The sequence below is a fragment of the Musca autumnalis genome, unplaced genomic scaffold, assembly GCF_047663935.1.
Source record: "Musca autumnalis isolate F117 unplaced genomic scaffold, ASM4766393v1 scaffold_121, whole genome shotgun sequence".
In the NCBI taxonomy this organism is placed as follows: Eukaryota; Metazoa; Arthropoda; class Insecta; order Diptera; family Muscidae; genus Musca; species Musca autumnalis.
This window is the reverse complement of record NW_027411669.1, coordinates 29,958-47,576: the sequence shown is the minus strand read 5'-3', so window position 1 is coordinate 47,576 and position 17,619 is coordinate 29,958. Positions and strand designations below refer to the sequence as shown.

Sequence of the window (17,619 nt, the reverse complement as noted above, 5' to 3'; positions counted from 1 at the left end):
AGCATTTGGAATCGCACAAAATATGCAATATTTGCAAAGAATGGTGCCAGCATTCCCTGGCATTGAAGATGCATTACCTAGTAAAACATCCAGGACAAGCAGCAAACCAACAACAAGAGAGAACTTTTTGGTAAAATGAGCAACAACAAAATCAATTAATATGTAGAGAAATCAGCTGAATATTTCAAATATATTGCATCATCAGCAAATGAATTCAATTCAACAGCAAAACCTCTACCCACAGCAGCAAGGTCAAGGTCTTCAACAGCAAAACGAACAACAACAGCAACACAACCTTCAACAACAGCAAAACATGCAGCAGTTTGATCAACAACAGCAACACAGCCTTCAACAACAGCAAAACATGCAGCAGTTTAATCAGCAATATAATCCACATAACAACCAACAGTTGCAAAATCACAATTTTAACAATCAACAGTATAATTCAACCCAAAACCAACATGGATATTTCAATTAACAGGGGAATACATCACAACAGCATCAAAACATACAAAATTTAAACTTGCAACAAGCCAACCAACAGCACAACCTTCAACAACAACAAAACATGCAACAGCTTAACCAACAATGGAATCTACCACAAGAACCGCAGTTGCAAAATCAAAATTTTAATAACCAACAACAATATCAAAACATACAACATTTTAACTTTGAACAAGCTAATCAGCAACAACAACAACTAAGCCTTCAACAACAGCAGAACATACAGCAGTTCAATCAGCAACATGGTCAATATAATAACCAACAATGGAATCTTCCACAACAGCATAATCAGCAATTTAATGAAACACATCACCAACAGCAACCACAGTTACAGAATCAAAATGAACCAGATTTAAAACATTCAAAATTATGTTATACATGTAATGAAAATGTTTTGTTGAAACATTGGAGACTTCATTGTAAATCGGTTTCTCATAAAAATAAAAGCGACCAAATAATTAAAGAAAACCTGCCAACAACCAGTAGCGGGTTCGGAGGTCGTATTGAAAAGTTTCAGTATAAAATAAATAATAATATAATTGATTTCGATGAAGTCGTTTCCAACTCCGGAAAACCCATCATTGTACTAATAAATGGCAGGTTAAGCAAACACAAGCTGCTGAAATTTCAATTAAATCTTGTTGGCGAATACTTTAAGGAATCTGCAGAAACTGCTGAAATCGAACAAATATTCCACAACAGCAAAACAACCCAAATTACATTTTCTGATGATATAGAGGATATACTAAAAAAACATATTGATTATATCAAAAATCAAATGTCAGAGTTCCAAACACGGGGGTCTGGATGGGCTCTATCCCAATTAAAGACGTTGGAAATAAGTATCAACCAATCGTGCCCACTTAAAGGATCACAATATATAGAAACACCATGGGAACTACAAAATAAGAAAGCATGCCTACATATTCAAAATAATGATGAATATTGTTTCAAGTAGTGCATAATTGCTGCGTTTGGAAATCATGATTTGATCAATTCTAACAGAACATCAGCCTACAAAATCAAAAATATTGCGGATTCAATAATTATACTAGCAAATGGTGTAGTACTAAATTTTAGTGGATTGCAATTTCCATTAGAATTGAGATCCATAAGCACGTTCGAAAAAAATAATCCCAATATAAGCGTAAACGTTTTTGGGTTCGAAAATAATTCTGTTGTTGGACCATACCGCACAGCAAAGGCAGTGAAGAGTATTCATATCAATCTGGTGTTGTTGGAGAAAGATAGCAAGGCTCACTACATATTAGTGAATAATATTTCAGGGTAATTAATTAATCTTCAATATCTATATAAATCATAATTATTATTACTTACTTTTTTTTAGATTATTGACTAGTCAACTCACTTCCGAAAAAATTCATGTATATGTCTGCAACAAATGCTTATACTACACCAAAGATTATGAGGTTTACAAGAAACACGATTATAAAAACTGCAGTGGCGTTGTGGCAGAATTTCCTAAACTTGGTAAGGATAAGTTGAAGTATTTAAGCTACCACAAACAGATGGATGTTCCATTTGCATTTTACGCTGACTTTGAATGCGCTTTAGTAAATATAGGGGGAGTGGGTAATAATGTAAATATGCACGTTCCATGTGCTTTTGGTTTAAATATTAAGTGTAGTTTCGATAGCACGTTAGATAAATATATTTCATAAACCGGTGAAGATTCTGCTCAAGTGTTTGTAGAAACATTAGATAGAGAAGGTAGGAGAATTTACAATGAATATCTAAATGTAAATCGCCCAATGACACCACTAACCTTAGATGAAAGAAAATCTTTTTATTCCTCTAGAGATTGTCATATATGTGATAAAAAGTTAGGTGTTGATAGAGTTCGGGATCACTGTCACATAACAGGACAATATAGGGGGGCAGCTCATAATGAGTGCAATATAAATTATAAGGTCTCCAAATTCATTCCTATATTCTTCCATAACTTATCTTCTTATGACTGCCATTTATTCATAAAGATTTTACTGAATACAATTAAAGGTGCTACAAATGTTATACCTCAAAATAAAGAATTGTATACTTCCCTATCACACACAATAACAATGGGTAAAGGTAGATATGATAAGTTGGAATTTAGATTTTTAGATTCTTTTCGTTTTATGGCAGTCAGTTTAGATGCACTAGCTAATTATTGCGACGATGCTGACTTAGTATCTATAAGAAGACATTTTGCAAACGATGTCAAAACGATGTTTATCAATAACTTTGATAAATTAAACGAAACTGCTCTTCCTCCAATAGAATCGTTTTATAGTCAACTAAACAACACAAGTTGTAGCATAGACGATTATGAACACGCACAACAAGTGTGGAAGACGTTTAAATGTAAAACAATACGAGATTACATGGAATTATACTTAAATGGTTGGCCTCATATATTGAGAAATATAATAATGAAACACAACAGGCAACGAACGATTTTCTTAGAAATTTTTTCAAACTGTTGAATAATGCAGTATTTGGTAAACAATGGAGAATGTTGACAAAAGGAAAGACATAAAGTTAGTAACAACTTGGGCAGATAGAGTTACCAACGAACCGGGTGCTAGAACTTTAATTTCAAGACCAAATTTCCATAGTGTGACGGAATTTTGTAATAATTTTTGGGCTATTCAAATGAATAGAGTAAAAGTGATCTATAATAAACCAATATATTTAGGGTTTTGTATACTTGAACTAGCCAAGTGGAAAATGTATGATTTCCACTATGAATACATAAAGAAGAAATTCGGTGAGCGTGTATTTTTAAATTATATGGATACTGACTCCTTTATTTATACAATATATTCAGATGATGTTTACGAAGAAATTAGACTGACATTGATAATTTCTTCTATACATCATCGTATCCAGAAAATAATGTATACAATATACCTCGACGCAACAAAAAGGTTATTGGAATGATGAAGGATGAGAATAGTGGAAAATCATGACAGAATTTGTGGGGTTAGGACCAAAAATGTATTCATATACTGTAGAAGACGGTCAAGAAATAAAGAAGGCTAAAGGTGTCAAAAAATGTGTCATTGGGCCTTATAATATTGATAATTATAGAAACACATTATATAACGAACAAACCACTAGTGATTATATGCTGAATTTTATTGGTGTATTTGTTTCAAATTCCAGCTTAACATCTATTGGTCCGCTTTTAACGACTTCGTTTTGATAGCTAACGTCAATAACTGCGACCGGTGCTTTTTTAAATCTTTCCCACGACAGAATTGGTTGAGGCTCCTTAAAAAAGTAGTTTTGTTGCAACTTTACATACATGTCGTAAAGCACTGCATATCTGCCATCTTCAAATTTTAGGTTTAAATCATCATAGGGGTATGTTTCGGAATTTAAATGAACCTTCACATTTACTAAATTAGAATGGATAAATTTACCATCATTTTCTAGTGCTAATAATACAAAACGAGGTCTTTCTCTATTTGTTGACAATTTAACATTCCAATGACACTTGGTGGAACCAGGATAAGTTGGATTAAAATGACAATCCCAGCTTCGAAACGCAATAGAAAGCGACTTTCCAGTGTTTATTGTTTTCATAATTTTCAATTTTGATGTATCAGACAAATGAACGTGGGGTATTCTCCATGTTAAATTTAATTTCTCCTTTGCATCAGTGGAATAGCATGAATTTTTATCTGTTGAGCTCCGTAGCATAATAAGATCATGCTTACTATGTAAAATTACTTTGTTGTAATCTTCAGCAAAACCCAAAAGCATTTTAAGAGGAACACAAAATTTGAATACTCCCATGCTTAAATCTTCACCATTATTCCAGCCTGCATTTCTCATGATGTTACACTCAGCATTCGTAAGAGAAACAACATTTTTTATAGTACTCGATGCACCTAAATAACGGGTGCGAACGACTTCAATGCCGTTTATTTCATATCGTATTTCATCAAAAAAATAGGCTACACAATTATTATGTAATCGAGCATTAGGTGATATTTCTCCTCCTGGTAATGTTACTGAACCTTCAACATATATATAACTTTCGCTTGGCAATAGGTATAAATCTTGATTTTGGATTGTAATTCTTATTTCATCATTATTTTTGAAAGAACGAATATACGGAACACAGCTATGATAATCCTTTTTAATGATAGTGTCATCTGAGAACGGCTTGTCTTCTACATTAAGCATTTCAGTCATTTTCCTTGAGTCGTAGTTTAATAGATTTTAAAAACTGTTTATTTTTATCCGTGAGTGGTAATGTTTTAGGTTTGATTGCTTTTATGGGAATGTCTATATCTTTCTGTTTATTTATATATTTATTGTAAATAATCATTTTGAAATTGGTTTCAAATGTAATCGAAGCGTAATTTCTTCTCCCCGAAAATTTATTACTCGTTGATTCTAATCAGCGACCCAGACTTTGAGGGAACTTATTTCCTTCACATTCACTGGCAAATAAATTAAGTTGCTAGGTATTTCATCCATTTTATATCCAGGGGATACATTTATTAAAAAATCATGTAAAGTATGTACTGGTGCATTATTCATGTATGCTCCTGTTGTAATATTACATTGAATTTGTATTGCGCTTACTTTTAGAATGTTTACAGGATAATGTGAAAAATGTTTCACGCCAGGTCTTAGAACCCCACCATTGAAACCAAAAAGCGAACATATGGAGCGTTCATTATTGAAATCAATAGTGTCGTGAGATGAAAATATTTCAAGTTGTAGTGTGTTGTTATTAGCCACAATCTCTATAGTTTTGGTGTTGTTTTCGTATTCAATTTTAATGTGATCGACAATATCCTCCGATTCATACGTTCCAATAGGAATTTCTATTACTTGATTGCCGATATGAAATAAGTTATTGTCAAAATCAACATTTAGTATAGAATTATAAGAGTGAAAATCAACTAGTGCACATTCATAGTCGCTTTGTACTTGAAGTGGTGGAAAATAATTTGCAGTCAAAATTGAAGACTTTCCGCATAGAGCCAACGTCATTGACATTATGAATGATTATGTTGAAATGAACAACAAAAATTTGGTTATGCTGTATAAGTTTATTTATTTATTACATATTTGTATCTTAATTATAATTTTTATAACATGTCACTTTTATTTATCCATGAATTATGATTGTTGGAAAACCCCAACCATTTCACATATGCTCTGTGGTTTTTAAAACTTTCTCCACAAGATATGTGTTGGGGAAGCGAGTACGTTTTAATTCTTCCTTATAGAATCCACCCCTGATAGTCTTCAAATATATATGTAAAAGGATTTGTAGCTCGAATTGCTTTTATACGGAATATTTCTGTAGTATAATTAGGTGTATATCCTTTTTCAAACACATGTTTATATTTGCTTATTCGAACGTGATCTCCTCTCCGATATTTGGATGAAGGGGTTGTTTTAGTATGATTATAAACAGTATTAAGAAGCATTTTCTCATTCTTCTTATTTACATCTATGGGTGCCATGTTAATTGTTCGATGGGTTCTTCTATTATATTCATCAACCTGTTTTTTGTACATATAAACCCATTGATATGTTCCATTATAGGAAAATTCTCGAAACATTATAGATTTTAAAGTACGGTTGAATCTTTCAACAATAGATGCTTTCATTACACTAAATGTTGAATAGTGATTAATCGAATATTTATCCATAAGCTTGCTAAAGTCTTTATTAAAAAATTCTTTGCCATCGTCATTTTGTAAGTTCTTAGGAATTCGACCTCCATTCAAAATTTTATTAAATGCTTTGCAAACATCGTTGGCCCTTTTAGTTTTAATTGCTTCGGCCCAAGCATATTTAGAGAAAGTATCAATAACAGTGAGCAAGTACTTGATTCCTTTATTAATTGTTGAATAATTCCCCATTTCAACTAAATCTGCTTGCCACAAATCATAAATGCCTTTTGTTACTACTCTACGGCGAGGAAAATGCTTTCTCGCTTGTGATTGGAGTTCTTTTACAACAGCACGTCTTTCCATTATTCACTTTTTAAGAACACTGTTGAGAATAGTATTTTGAGGCATTGACATAAGTGATCCAACATCTTGTTGGTTCCGAACAGTTCTGAGATCTTTCCTTAATCGAGCTATTTCATTTCGTAGATTTCTAATTTCAGCTGCAACATCTCTTGTTATTATTTCTTTAGCGTGTAAGATTTGTGTTTGTAGGTAAGCTTTGTTGACTGCGTCGTTATTTTCCGATGGCGGCGCCAAGTTTTTAATTTTCCTATTTTTGATATCGATGTTATAATGCTGGTCAATAGAAATCCCCCAAAAGTTTTGGGGCATTTTTTTTAAAAATATTAGAATTGGAATAGTGATCGAATTTATCGACGCTCATTTCATAATTGATTACATTTCATTAAAGTTAATGTATTATATTAGCTTCTCTCAACTCTTCAATAATAGATGCTATCTCGTTGTCTTGGTTTGTGTGTCCAGCATTTTTAGATGCTATTAATAATTTTAAACGATCAACTAATTCGTTGGGATCATCCCAGTATATATAGTTTGGTTTATTGAGATTAACAGTCATTAAATGATGATTATTTTGGTATATTTTGGACCTCTGTTTCCTCTTATATTTCCGTTTGGTTGATTATCTTTACGATGTACACATGTATTCTCTAAAATTTTCTTATATATATCCAGTTCATATGTATCATAGTCTTTTGGATTTTTATGAAATAGGAGTTTATTTAAGCCTGGTGTAAGAGCCCAAGTTTGATTTTGTAGCTCGAATTGCTTTTATACGGAATATTTCTGTAGTATAATTAGGTGTATATCCTTTTTCAAACACATGTTTATATTTGCTTATTCGAACGTGATCTCCTCTCCGATATTTGGATGAAGGGGTTGTTTTAGTATGATTATAAACAGTATTAAGAAGCATTTTCTCATTCTTCTTATTTACATCTATGGGTGCCATGTTAATTGTTCGATGGGTTCTTCTATTATATTCATCAACCTGTTTTTTGTACATATCAACCCATTGATATGTTCCATTATAGGAAAATTCTCGAAACATTATAGATTTTAAAGTACGGTTGAATCTTTCAACAATAGATGCTTTCATTACACTAAATGTTGAATAGTGATTAATCGAATATTTATCCATAAGCTTGCTAAAGTCTTTATTAAAAAATTCTTTGCCATCGTCAGTTTGTAAGTTCTTAGGAATTCGACCTCCATTCAAAATTTTATTAAATGCTTTGCAAACATCGTTGGCACTTTTAGTTTTAATTGCTTCGGCCCAAGCATATTTAGAGAAAGTATCAATAACAGTGAGCAAGTACTTGATTCCTTTATTAATTGTTGAATAATTCCCCATTTCAACTAAATCTGCTTGCCACAAATCATCAATGCCTTTTGTTACTACTCTACGGCGAGGAAAATGCTTTCTCGCTTGTGATTGGAGTTCTTTTACAACAGCACGTCTTTCCATTATTCACTTTTTAAGAACACTGTTGAGAATAGTATTTTGAGGCATTGACATAAGTGATCCAACATCTTGTTGGTTCCGAACAGTTCTGAGATCTTTCCTTAATCGAGCTATTTCATTTCGTAGATTTCTAATTTCAGCTGCAACATCTCTTGTTATTATTTCTTTAGCGTGTAAGATTTGTGTTTGTAGGTAAGCTTTGTTGACTGCGTCGTTATTTTCCGATGGCGGCGCCAAGTTTTTAATTTTCCTATTTTTGATATCGATGTTATAATGCTGGTCAATAGAAATCCCCCAAAAGTTTTGAGGCATTTTTTCTAAAAATATTAGAATTGGAATAGTGACCGAATTTATCGACGCTCATTTCATAATTGATTACATTTCATTAAAGTTAATGTATTATATTAGCTTCTCTCAACTCTTCAATAATAGATGCTATCTCGTTGTCTTGGTTTGTGTGTCCAGCATTTTTAGATGCTATTAATAATTTTAAACGATCAACTAATTCGTTAGGATCATCCCAGTATATATAGTTTGGTTTATTGAGATTAACAGTCATTAAATGATGATTATTTTGGTATATTTTGGACCTCTGTTTCCTCTTATATTTCCGTTTGGTTGATTATCTTTACGATGTACACATGTATTCTCTAAAATTTTCTTATATATATCCAGTTCATATGTATCATAGTCTTTTGGATTTTTATGAAATAGGAGTTTATATAAGCTATTAACTTCGGCTGTCGTGATTATAATCCAAATATTTATCTAGATGGTAATCTAATTAGTTTTGTAAACTGTCATAAAATATTGGGTGTTTTGGTAGACAACAAGCTTTCATTTGAAATGCATGTTGATTCAATTCAAAGAAAAGTGTTTTCCGTGATTCGTAGACTTTACTCGACTAATTTGTTTCTTCCGTCATGGGTTAAAAGACGTATGGCCTATGCTCTTCTGATGCCTCAAGTTAATTATGGATTAGAACTTGTGTCTGGTACGATTAATGCAATTTTTTTAAGATATAAGCGGATAGTTAATTCTATTGTTCGTTTTACCTATGGTATTAGAACTCGTGAACATATCTCTGATTATGTCGTGAGTTTTCTGGGATCTAGTTTTGAGCAATATGTTTCTCTTAGAATTGTGTGTTCTTTTCATAAGATTATTAAGGAGGGTGTGCCTGCTTTTTTAGCTAATATGTTTAGTTTTTCTATGTTTAGGAGGAATACGCAGATAACTATACCCAGGATAAACAATGCTACCTTTGAAAACTCATTTGTCATACGCGTTGCTAGATTGTGGAACTATCTACCTATTGAATTGAAGGTATTTTCTCAATCTAATAATGCTTTTAGGTTAAAACTTTTGCACCATTTTCGGAATCCTAATAATAATCACACATTATGATCTCGTTATCATATCGATTTCCTGTAGTTTGTAGTCTTTACTTACTTTTATGATGCTGGCATTCAATATCTCATAGAGATACTTGCATTTTAGTTAATTGCTATGTTTTTTGACTATGTTTGATTTATGAAGATTGGTTTTGGACATACTACTGTCGACAGTTTTGTAACTTGCTTATTGTTGCTTGTTATGGTCTTCCATTCCTTATGATTTTTGCAGTTTTGGTTGGGGAGCCATTTATTACTGTTTTTATTGAGATTTGCTCTTAATTATTATAAGTTTCTACTTAGGTTGTAAAAATTTTTGTTAATACTATTTATTGGCCTTGGAGGCTTTAGTATTAAAAATGAATTGAACAAATAAAAATAAATAAATAAATAAGCCTGGTGTAAGAGCCCAAGTTTGATTTTGTAGCTCGAATTGCTTTTATACGGAATATTTCTGTAGTATAATAAGGTGTATATCCTTTTTCAAACACATGTTTATATTTGCTTATTCGAACGTGATCTCCTCTCCGATATTTGGATGAAGGGGTTGTTTTAGTATGATTATAAACAGTATTAAGAAGCATTTTCTCATTCTTCTTATTTACATCTATGGGTGCCATGTTAATTGTTCGATGGGTTCTTCTATTATATTCATCAACCTGTTTTTTGTACATATCAACCCATTGATATGTTCCATTATAGGAAAATTCTCGAAACATTATAGATTTTAAAGTACGGTTGAATCTTTCAACAATAGATGCTTTCATTACACTAAATGTTGAATAGTGATTAATCGAATATTTATCCATAAGATTGCTAAAGTCTTTATTAAAAAATTCTTTGCCATCGTCAGTTTGTAAGTTCTTAGGAATTCGACCTCCATTCAAAATTTTATTAAATGCTTTGCAAACATCGTTTGCCCTTTTAGTTTTAATTGCTTCGGCCCAAGCATATTTAGAGAAAGTATCAATAACAGTGAGCAAGTACTTGATTCCTTTATTAATTGTTGAATAATTCCCCATTTCAACTAAATCTGCTTGCCACAAATCATCAATGCCTTTTGTTACTACTCTACGGCGAGGAAAATGCTTTCTCGCTTGTGATTGGAGTTCTTTTACAACAGCACGTCTTTCCATTATTCACTTTTTAAGAACACTGTTGAGAATAGTATTTTGAGGCATTGACATAAGTGATCCAACATCTTGTTGGTTCCGAACAGTTCAGAGATATTTCCTTAATCGAGATATTTCATTTCGTAGATTTCTAATTTCAGCTGCAACATCTCTTGTTATTATTTCTTTAGCGTGTAAGATTTGTGTTTGTAGGTAAGCTTTGTTGACTGCGTCGTTATTTTCCGATGGCGGCGCCAAGTTTTTAATTTTCCTATTTTTGATATCGATGTTATAATGCTGGTCAATAGAAATCCCCCAAAAGTTTTGAGGCATTTTTTCTAAAAATATTAGAATTGGAATAGTGACCGAATTTATCGACGCTCATTTCATAATTGATTACATTTCATTAAAGTTAATGTATTATATTAGCTTCTCTCAACTCTTCAATAATAGATGCTATCTCGTTGCCTTGGTTTGTGTGTCCAGCATTTTTAGATGCTATTAATAATGTTAAACGATCAACTAATTCGTTAGGATCATCCCAGTATATATAGTTTGGTTTATTGAGATTAACAGTCATTAAATGATGATTATTTTGGTATATTTTGGACCTCTGTTTCCTCTTATATTTCCGCTTGGTTGATTATCTTTACGATGTACACATGTATTCTCTAAAATTTTCTTATATATATCCAGTTCATATGTATCATAGTCTTTTGGATTTTTATGAAATAGGAGTTTATATAAGCCTGGTGTAAGAGCCCAAGTTTGATTTTGTAGCTCGAATTGCTTTTATACGGAATATTTCTGTAGTATAATAAGGTGTATATCCTTTTTCAAACACATGTTTATATTTGCTTATTCGAACGTGATCTCCTCTCCGATATTTGGATGAAGGGGTTGTTTTAGTATGATTATAAACAGTATTAAGAAGCATTTTCTCATTCTTCTTATTTACATCTATGGGTGCCACGTTAATTGTTCGATGGGTTCTTCTATTATAGTCATCAACCTGTTTTTTGTACATATCAACCCATTGATATGTTCCATTATAGGAAAATTCTCGAAACATTATAGATTTTAGAGTACGGTTGAATCTTTCAACAATAAATGCTTTCATTACACTAAATGTTGAATAGTGATTAATCGAATATTTATCCATAAGCTTGCTAAAGTCTTTATTAAAAAATTCTTTGCCATCGTCAGTTTGTAAGTTCTTAGGAATTCGACCTCCATTCAAAATTTTATTAAATGCTTTGCAAACATCGTTGGTCCTTTTAGTTTTAATTGCTTCGGCCCAAGCATATTTAGAGAAAGTATCAATAACAGTGAGCAAGTACTTGATTCCTTTATTAATTGTTGAATAATTCCCCATTTCAACTAAATCTGCTTGCCACAAATCATCAATGCCTTTTGTTACTACTCTACGGCGAGGAAAATGCTTTCTCGCTTGTGATTGGAGTTCTTTTACAACAACACGTCTTTCCATTATTCACTTTTTAAGAACACTGTTGAGAATAGTATTTTGAGGCATTGACATAAGTTATCCAACATCTTGTTGGTTCCGAACAGTTCTGAGATCTTTCCTTAATCGAGCTATTTCATTTCGTAGATTTCTAATTTCAGCTGCAACATCTCTTGTTATTATTTCTTTAGCGTGTAAGATTTGTGTTTGTAGGTAAGCTTTGTTGACTGCGTCGTTATTTTCCGATGGCGGCGCCAAGTTTTTAATTTTCCTATTTTTGATATCGATGTTATAATGCTGGTCAATAGAAATCCCCCAAAAGTTTTGAGGCATTTTTTCTAAAAATATTAGAATTGGAATAGTGACCGAGTTTATCGACGCTCATTTCATAATTGATTACATTTCATTAAAGTTAATGTATTATATTAGCTTCTCTCAACTCTTCAATAATAGATGCTATCTCGTTGTCTTGGTTTGTGTGTCCAGCATTTTTAGATGCTATTAATAATTTTAAACGATCAACTAATTCGTTAGGATCATCCCAGTATATATAGTTTGGTTTACTGAGATTAACAGTCATTAAATGATGATTATTTTGGTATATTTTGGACCTCTGTTTCCTCTTATATTTCCGTTTGGTTGATTATCTTTACGATGTACACATGTATTCTCTAAAATTTTCTTATATATATCCAGTTCATATGTATCATAGTCTTTTGGATTTTTATGAAATAGGAGTTTATATAAGCCTGGTGTAAGAGCCCAAGTTTGATTTTGTAGCTCGAATTGCTTTTATACGGAATATTTCTGTAGTATAATAAGGTGTGTATCCTTTTTCAAACACATGTTTATATTTGCTTATTCGAACGTGATCTCCTCTCCGATATTTGGATGAAGGGGTTGTTTTAGTATGATTATAAACAGTATTAAGAAGCATTTTCTCATTCTTCTTATTTACATCTATGGGTGCCATGTTAATTGTTCGATTGGTTCTTCTATTATATTCATCAACCTGTTTTTTGTACATATCAACCCATTGATATGTTCCATTATAGGAAAATTCTCGAAACATTATAGATTTTAAAGTACGGTTGAATCTTTCAACAATAGATGCTTTCATTACACTAAATGTTGAATAGTGATTAATCGAATATTTATCCATAAGCTTGCTAAAGTCTTTATTAAAAAATTCTTTGCCATCGTCAGTTTGTAAGTTCTTAGGAATTCGACCTCCATTCAAAATTTTATTAAATGCTTTGCAAACATCGTTGGCCCTTTTAGTTTTAATTGCTTCGGCCCAAGCATATTTAGAGAAAGTATCAATAACAGTGAGCAAGTACTTGATTCCTTTATTAATTGTTGAATAATTCCCCATTTCAACTAAATCTGCTTGCCACAAATCATCAATGCCTTTTGTTACTACTCTACGGCGAGGAAAATGCTTTCTCGCTTGTGATTGGAGTTCTTTTACAACAACACGTCTTTCCATTATTCACTTTTTAAGAACACTGTTGAGAATAGTATTTTGAGGAATTGACATAAGTTATCCAACATCTTGTTGGTTCCGAACAGTTCTGAGATCTTTCCTTAATCGAGCTATTTCATTTCGTAGATTTCTAATTTCAGCTGCAACATCTCTTGTTATTATTTCTTTAGCGTGTAAGATTTGTGTTTGTAGGTAAGCTTTGTTGACTGCGTCGTTATTTTCCGATGGCGGCGCCAAGTTTTTAATTTTCCTATTTTTGATATCGATGTTATAATGCTGGTCAATAGAAATCCCCCAAAAGTTTTGAGGCATTTTTTCTAAAAATATTAGAATTGGAATAGTGACCGAGTTTATCGACGCTCATTTCATAATTGATTACATTTCATTAAAGTTAATGTATTATATTAGCTTCTCTCAACTCTTCAATAATAGATGCTATATCGTTGTCTTGGTTTGTGTGTCCAGCATTTTTAGATGCTATTAATAATTTTAAACGATCAACTAATTCGTTAGGATCATCCCAGTATATATAGTTTGGTTTATTGAGATTAACAGTCATTAAATGATGATTATTTTGGTATATTTTGGACCTCTGTTTCCTCTTATATTTCCGTTTGGTTGATTATCTTTACGATGTACACATGTATTCTCTAAAATTTTCTTATATATATCATAGTCTTTTGGATTTTTATGAAATAGGAGTTTATATAAGCCTGGTGTAAGAGCCCAAGTTTGATTTCCTATTTTTGTTTTATCATCAACGAAATACATCTTGCTATTACCGAAATTCCAATCACCATTTTCATCTTTCCGAGGACCATATGTTGTATCAAATGAATTTCTTTCAAGTAATGTATGTAAACTTTCAGCTCCGTTCGCATAGACTTTTTCCTTTTCATCTGATTCGTCTTCAGAATAAAACATTTCATCATCGGAATCGCCTTGATCTTTACCCTTGATATTAAACTTGGTTTCTTCTTTTATTTTGCTTTTAGGTTTAAACATTTCTTCTTTTTTTAATTGTATTCATTGTGTTTTTGGTTTCTGTCAAATTTAAATGAGATAATTTATCAACATTATTTAGTGGTTTAATTATAGGTTTAAACGTGTATTCCAACTGTTTCCCCATTTCGTCTTTCCCCTGCTTGATTGATTGAAATTTTCGTTTTAAAATACTTCTTGACCTAATAAGTTCTTTGAGAACGTCCTCATCCATTTTTTGGCATAGATACTCCGATTTTAAACTGATGGTTGTAACCAGTGGTTTTAAACTGGTTGTTTTATACTGGTGGTTTTAAACCAGTGGTTTTATACTGGTGGTTTTAAACCAGTGGTTTAATACTGGCGGTTTTATACTGGTGGTTTTAAACCAGTGGTTTTATACTGGTGGTTTTTAAACCAGTGGTTTTATACCGGTGGTTTTAAACTGACATGTTTTTTCCAAACAGGTGCTTTAAAGTAGACTGCAGGGTATTTGTAATAAACTGGTTGAGTGACTTAACTTGTTTGAGTTGGAGGTGGTTTAACTAATCTGAAGTGTTTAATGAAGGATGTTTATAATAAACCGGTCTGATTTAAACAGTTCTTGAATGTGTGATTAAATCAACGTGTTGAAAAATACTAAATGTGAATAAACACATTAAATCCTTTTCTATATCGGCCCTTTTGAATGCTGTCATCTTTGCTTATAACCAAAAAATCTCAACAAACTTATTGAATGACATATCTCCTCCAACATGCTCATTGAAAATATGTTTCATATTAACATGATCTTGTTTAAATATAATCAGGAAGTTTACATTATCTCTCACAAGATGTTTAGGTATTCTCGTATATGTTTGACATAAATAAAAAAAATCTATATTTCTATGCCTCCCCATGCAAAAATAGGCACGAATATTGTTTTGATTTTCACATGCGACATCATCAGATATCATTATTGAGTTTTCTTTGGCATCATTTGGTTGTATTACATCAGCATTTTCCGAAAATGTATGGAACCCCATTCCTTTTATCGGTGTGACAAGCGCTTCTAAATATTTCTATTTTGGTTGGTGAAGTGATTTTGAATATAAATATATATTTTCGAATTTCAATCCATTAGGACTTTCTGTTAAACCAATCATAATGTTTGTTTTTTCCGCAAGTAGAGGGGCCAACTATCACAGCTCTGATAGAGTTTGGCAACAATTGACCATGCTTGGGTTTTTCTTTATTATTTTGCTTAAAATCAAAGTTTCTCACTTTGATGTTTGTATCTTGATCCATCAAACGCATTTTATATACTGTATATAATTATGAAATATCATGAAAGATATATATTTTCATTCTTTATTTCTAGATATCTTAAGATATAAAATGATTGTTTATTTACAAAATAAGCTCAATCGCATTCGAAACATTCAAGGAAGAGGATTACTAAATAATATTATAAATTCACTTCCTTTTGAGCTTCATTTGCCTGGTTATCAATATTGGGGACCCGGAACAAAGTTGGAAAAAAGATTACAACGAGGTGATAAAGGAATAAATGGTTTAGATGCTGCTTGTAAACTACATGATATTGACTATTCCAAAACAACTGATATAAATCTACGAAATGAAACCGATCAGGAACTAGCTGTAAAGGCTTGGAGTAGAAGGAAAGCAAAAGATTGTATTTGGGGAGAAAAAATTAGTGCGTATTTGGTCACCAACACAATGAAAGCCAAATCTAAATCTGGTATGGGTATACCTAATAAAAAAATATGCAAAAAGAATTTATTTTCTTCGGCGGTGAAAAATGCAACATCAATCTTAAAAAAGAAGAAGCCACATGATATTAATACCGCTATAAAAATTGCCCGAAAATCAATTGGAAAATCATTCAAGGGGAATAAATCCAATGTTGTTATTCCTAGAGTTATAAAAGTACCGAAAATTTGTGGTTTTTTACCAATAATACCAATATTGACCGCTCTAATCGCTGTAGGAGCATTGGCCAATGGTGGATCATCTATAGTGAAAGCAATAAACTCAACAAAAGATGAAAAGAGACAATTTGAAGAAAATATTCGTCATAATAAATCCATTTAAAAGATTGCTATAGGAAAAGGACTCTATCTCAAACCATTTAAAAGAGGAATGGGTATAATATGTAAAAATATATTATCGACAAAAAACTAATTAGTCAGCTACCCAATAGGCCTCTTACCGATTTAGACATTAAAATATTTTAGAGGAGTTTACAGGCGTGATAAACTCCCTAAGAAACCACAAATGGTGGAATGCGGTATCGTAAATCTGGACTCGTACAAAGGCCCTGGTACCCATTGGGTAGCGTATTATAGAAATTATGAGAAAAAGGAATATTTTGATAGTTTTGGGCCCCCTATGGAAATATTGCGATATTTAGGAACGGATATAAGTTACAATTATGCAAGAAAACAAAAATTTAACTCATTTAATTGCGGACATTTATGTTTGGAGTTTCTATTGAAAAATAGACTAAGGATATAATAGATTGTGTAATATTTAAGACAACTGATTATATGTAAATAAAAAATAAATAAAAAAAAACAAATTGTTTCATTCTCTATATATTATTGATTTTTATTTACAAGAGTATATATTAAAAAAGTATAAATGCATGCAAGAATTGTCAGCAAAAATATGAAGAATAATAATAAATGAACCATTGTTAGAGTTCTCAGTAGTGATGATGCTATTGTCCTTGAATTTAAACGTTCCACTCCCTCGGAATGAAATTGCTCCGATATGGTTATATTATGCATTCCACATGTATAAAAACTGGTTTCTGGTAGGAGATTATTCAATTTCTTTGAGTTTAAAGGAATATTATTGGTTGAAATTCCTCGTATAAGAGCACAATTATTAGACCATCGTATATGTTCCGATAGTGGTGAGTCTGTTTCCTTCCAACAACAAATTTCAACCCCGCAAAAGTAGCATGCAACTCTATCTGCATGTCCTGTATAGTAAAATCCAAGCATTGCCATATCCCTTGGTTTAGGATTCGTTAATGGCCAGGAGTCGAATGTCTTCAATCGTTCATCTTGTTTATGAAAACAGTCCTCTAGAAAGTTGAATGATTTTAAATTTTGGCAACTAGAGAACTGCATGTTTATGTTGAAACTTATTCTTCAATACTAATTTTTCTGAAAGTGTGAAATGCCTTTTATAGAA

General features: G+C 31.9%; 1 protein-coding gene across 1 annotated transcript in view; it reads left to right on the top strand.

Moving 5' to 3' along the window:
• Window positions 1–568: 568 nt before the first annotated feature.
• Window positions 569–17,619, top strand: part of LOC141391814 (uncharacterized) — a gene marked incomplete at its 3' end in the record, with an annotated part of 32,308 nt that continues 15,257 nt past the window's right edge. The window contains exon 1 of the mRNA XM_073964509.1: window positions 569–884. Coding sequence (XP_073820610.1) covers window positions 569–884 — 316 coding nt within the window. The remainder of the gene's footprint in view (window positions 885–17,619) is intronic.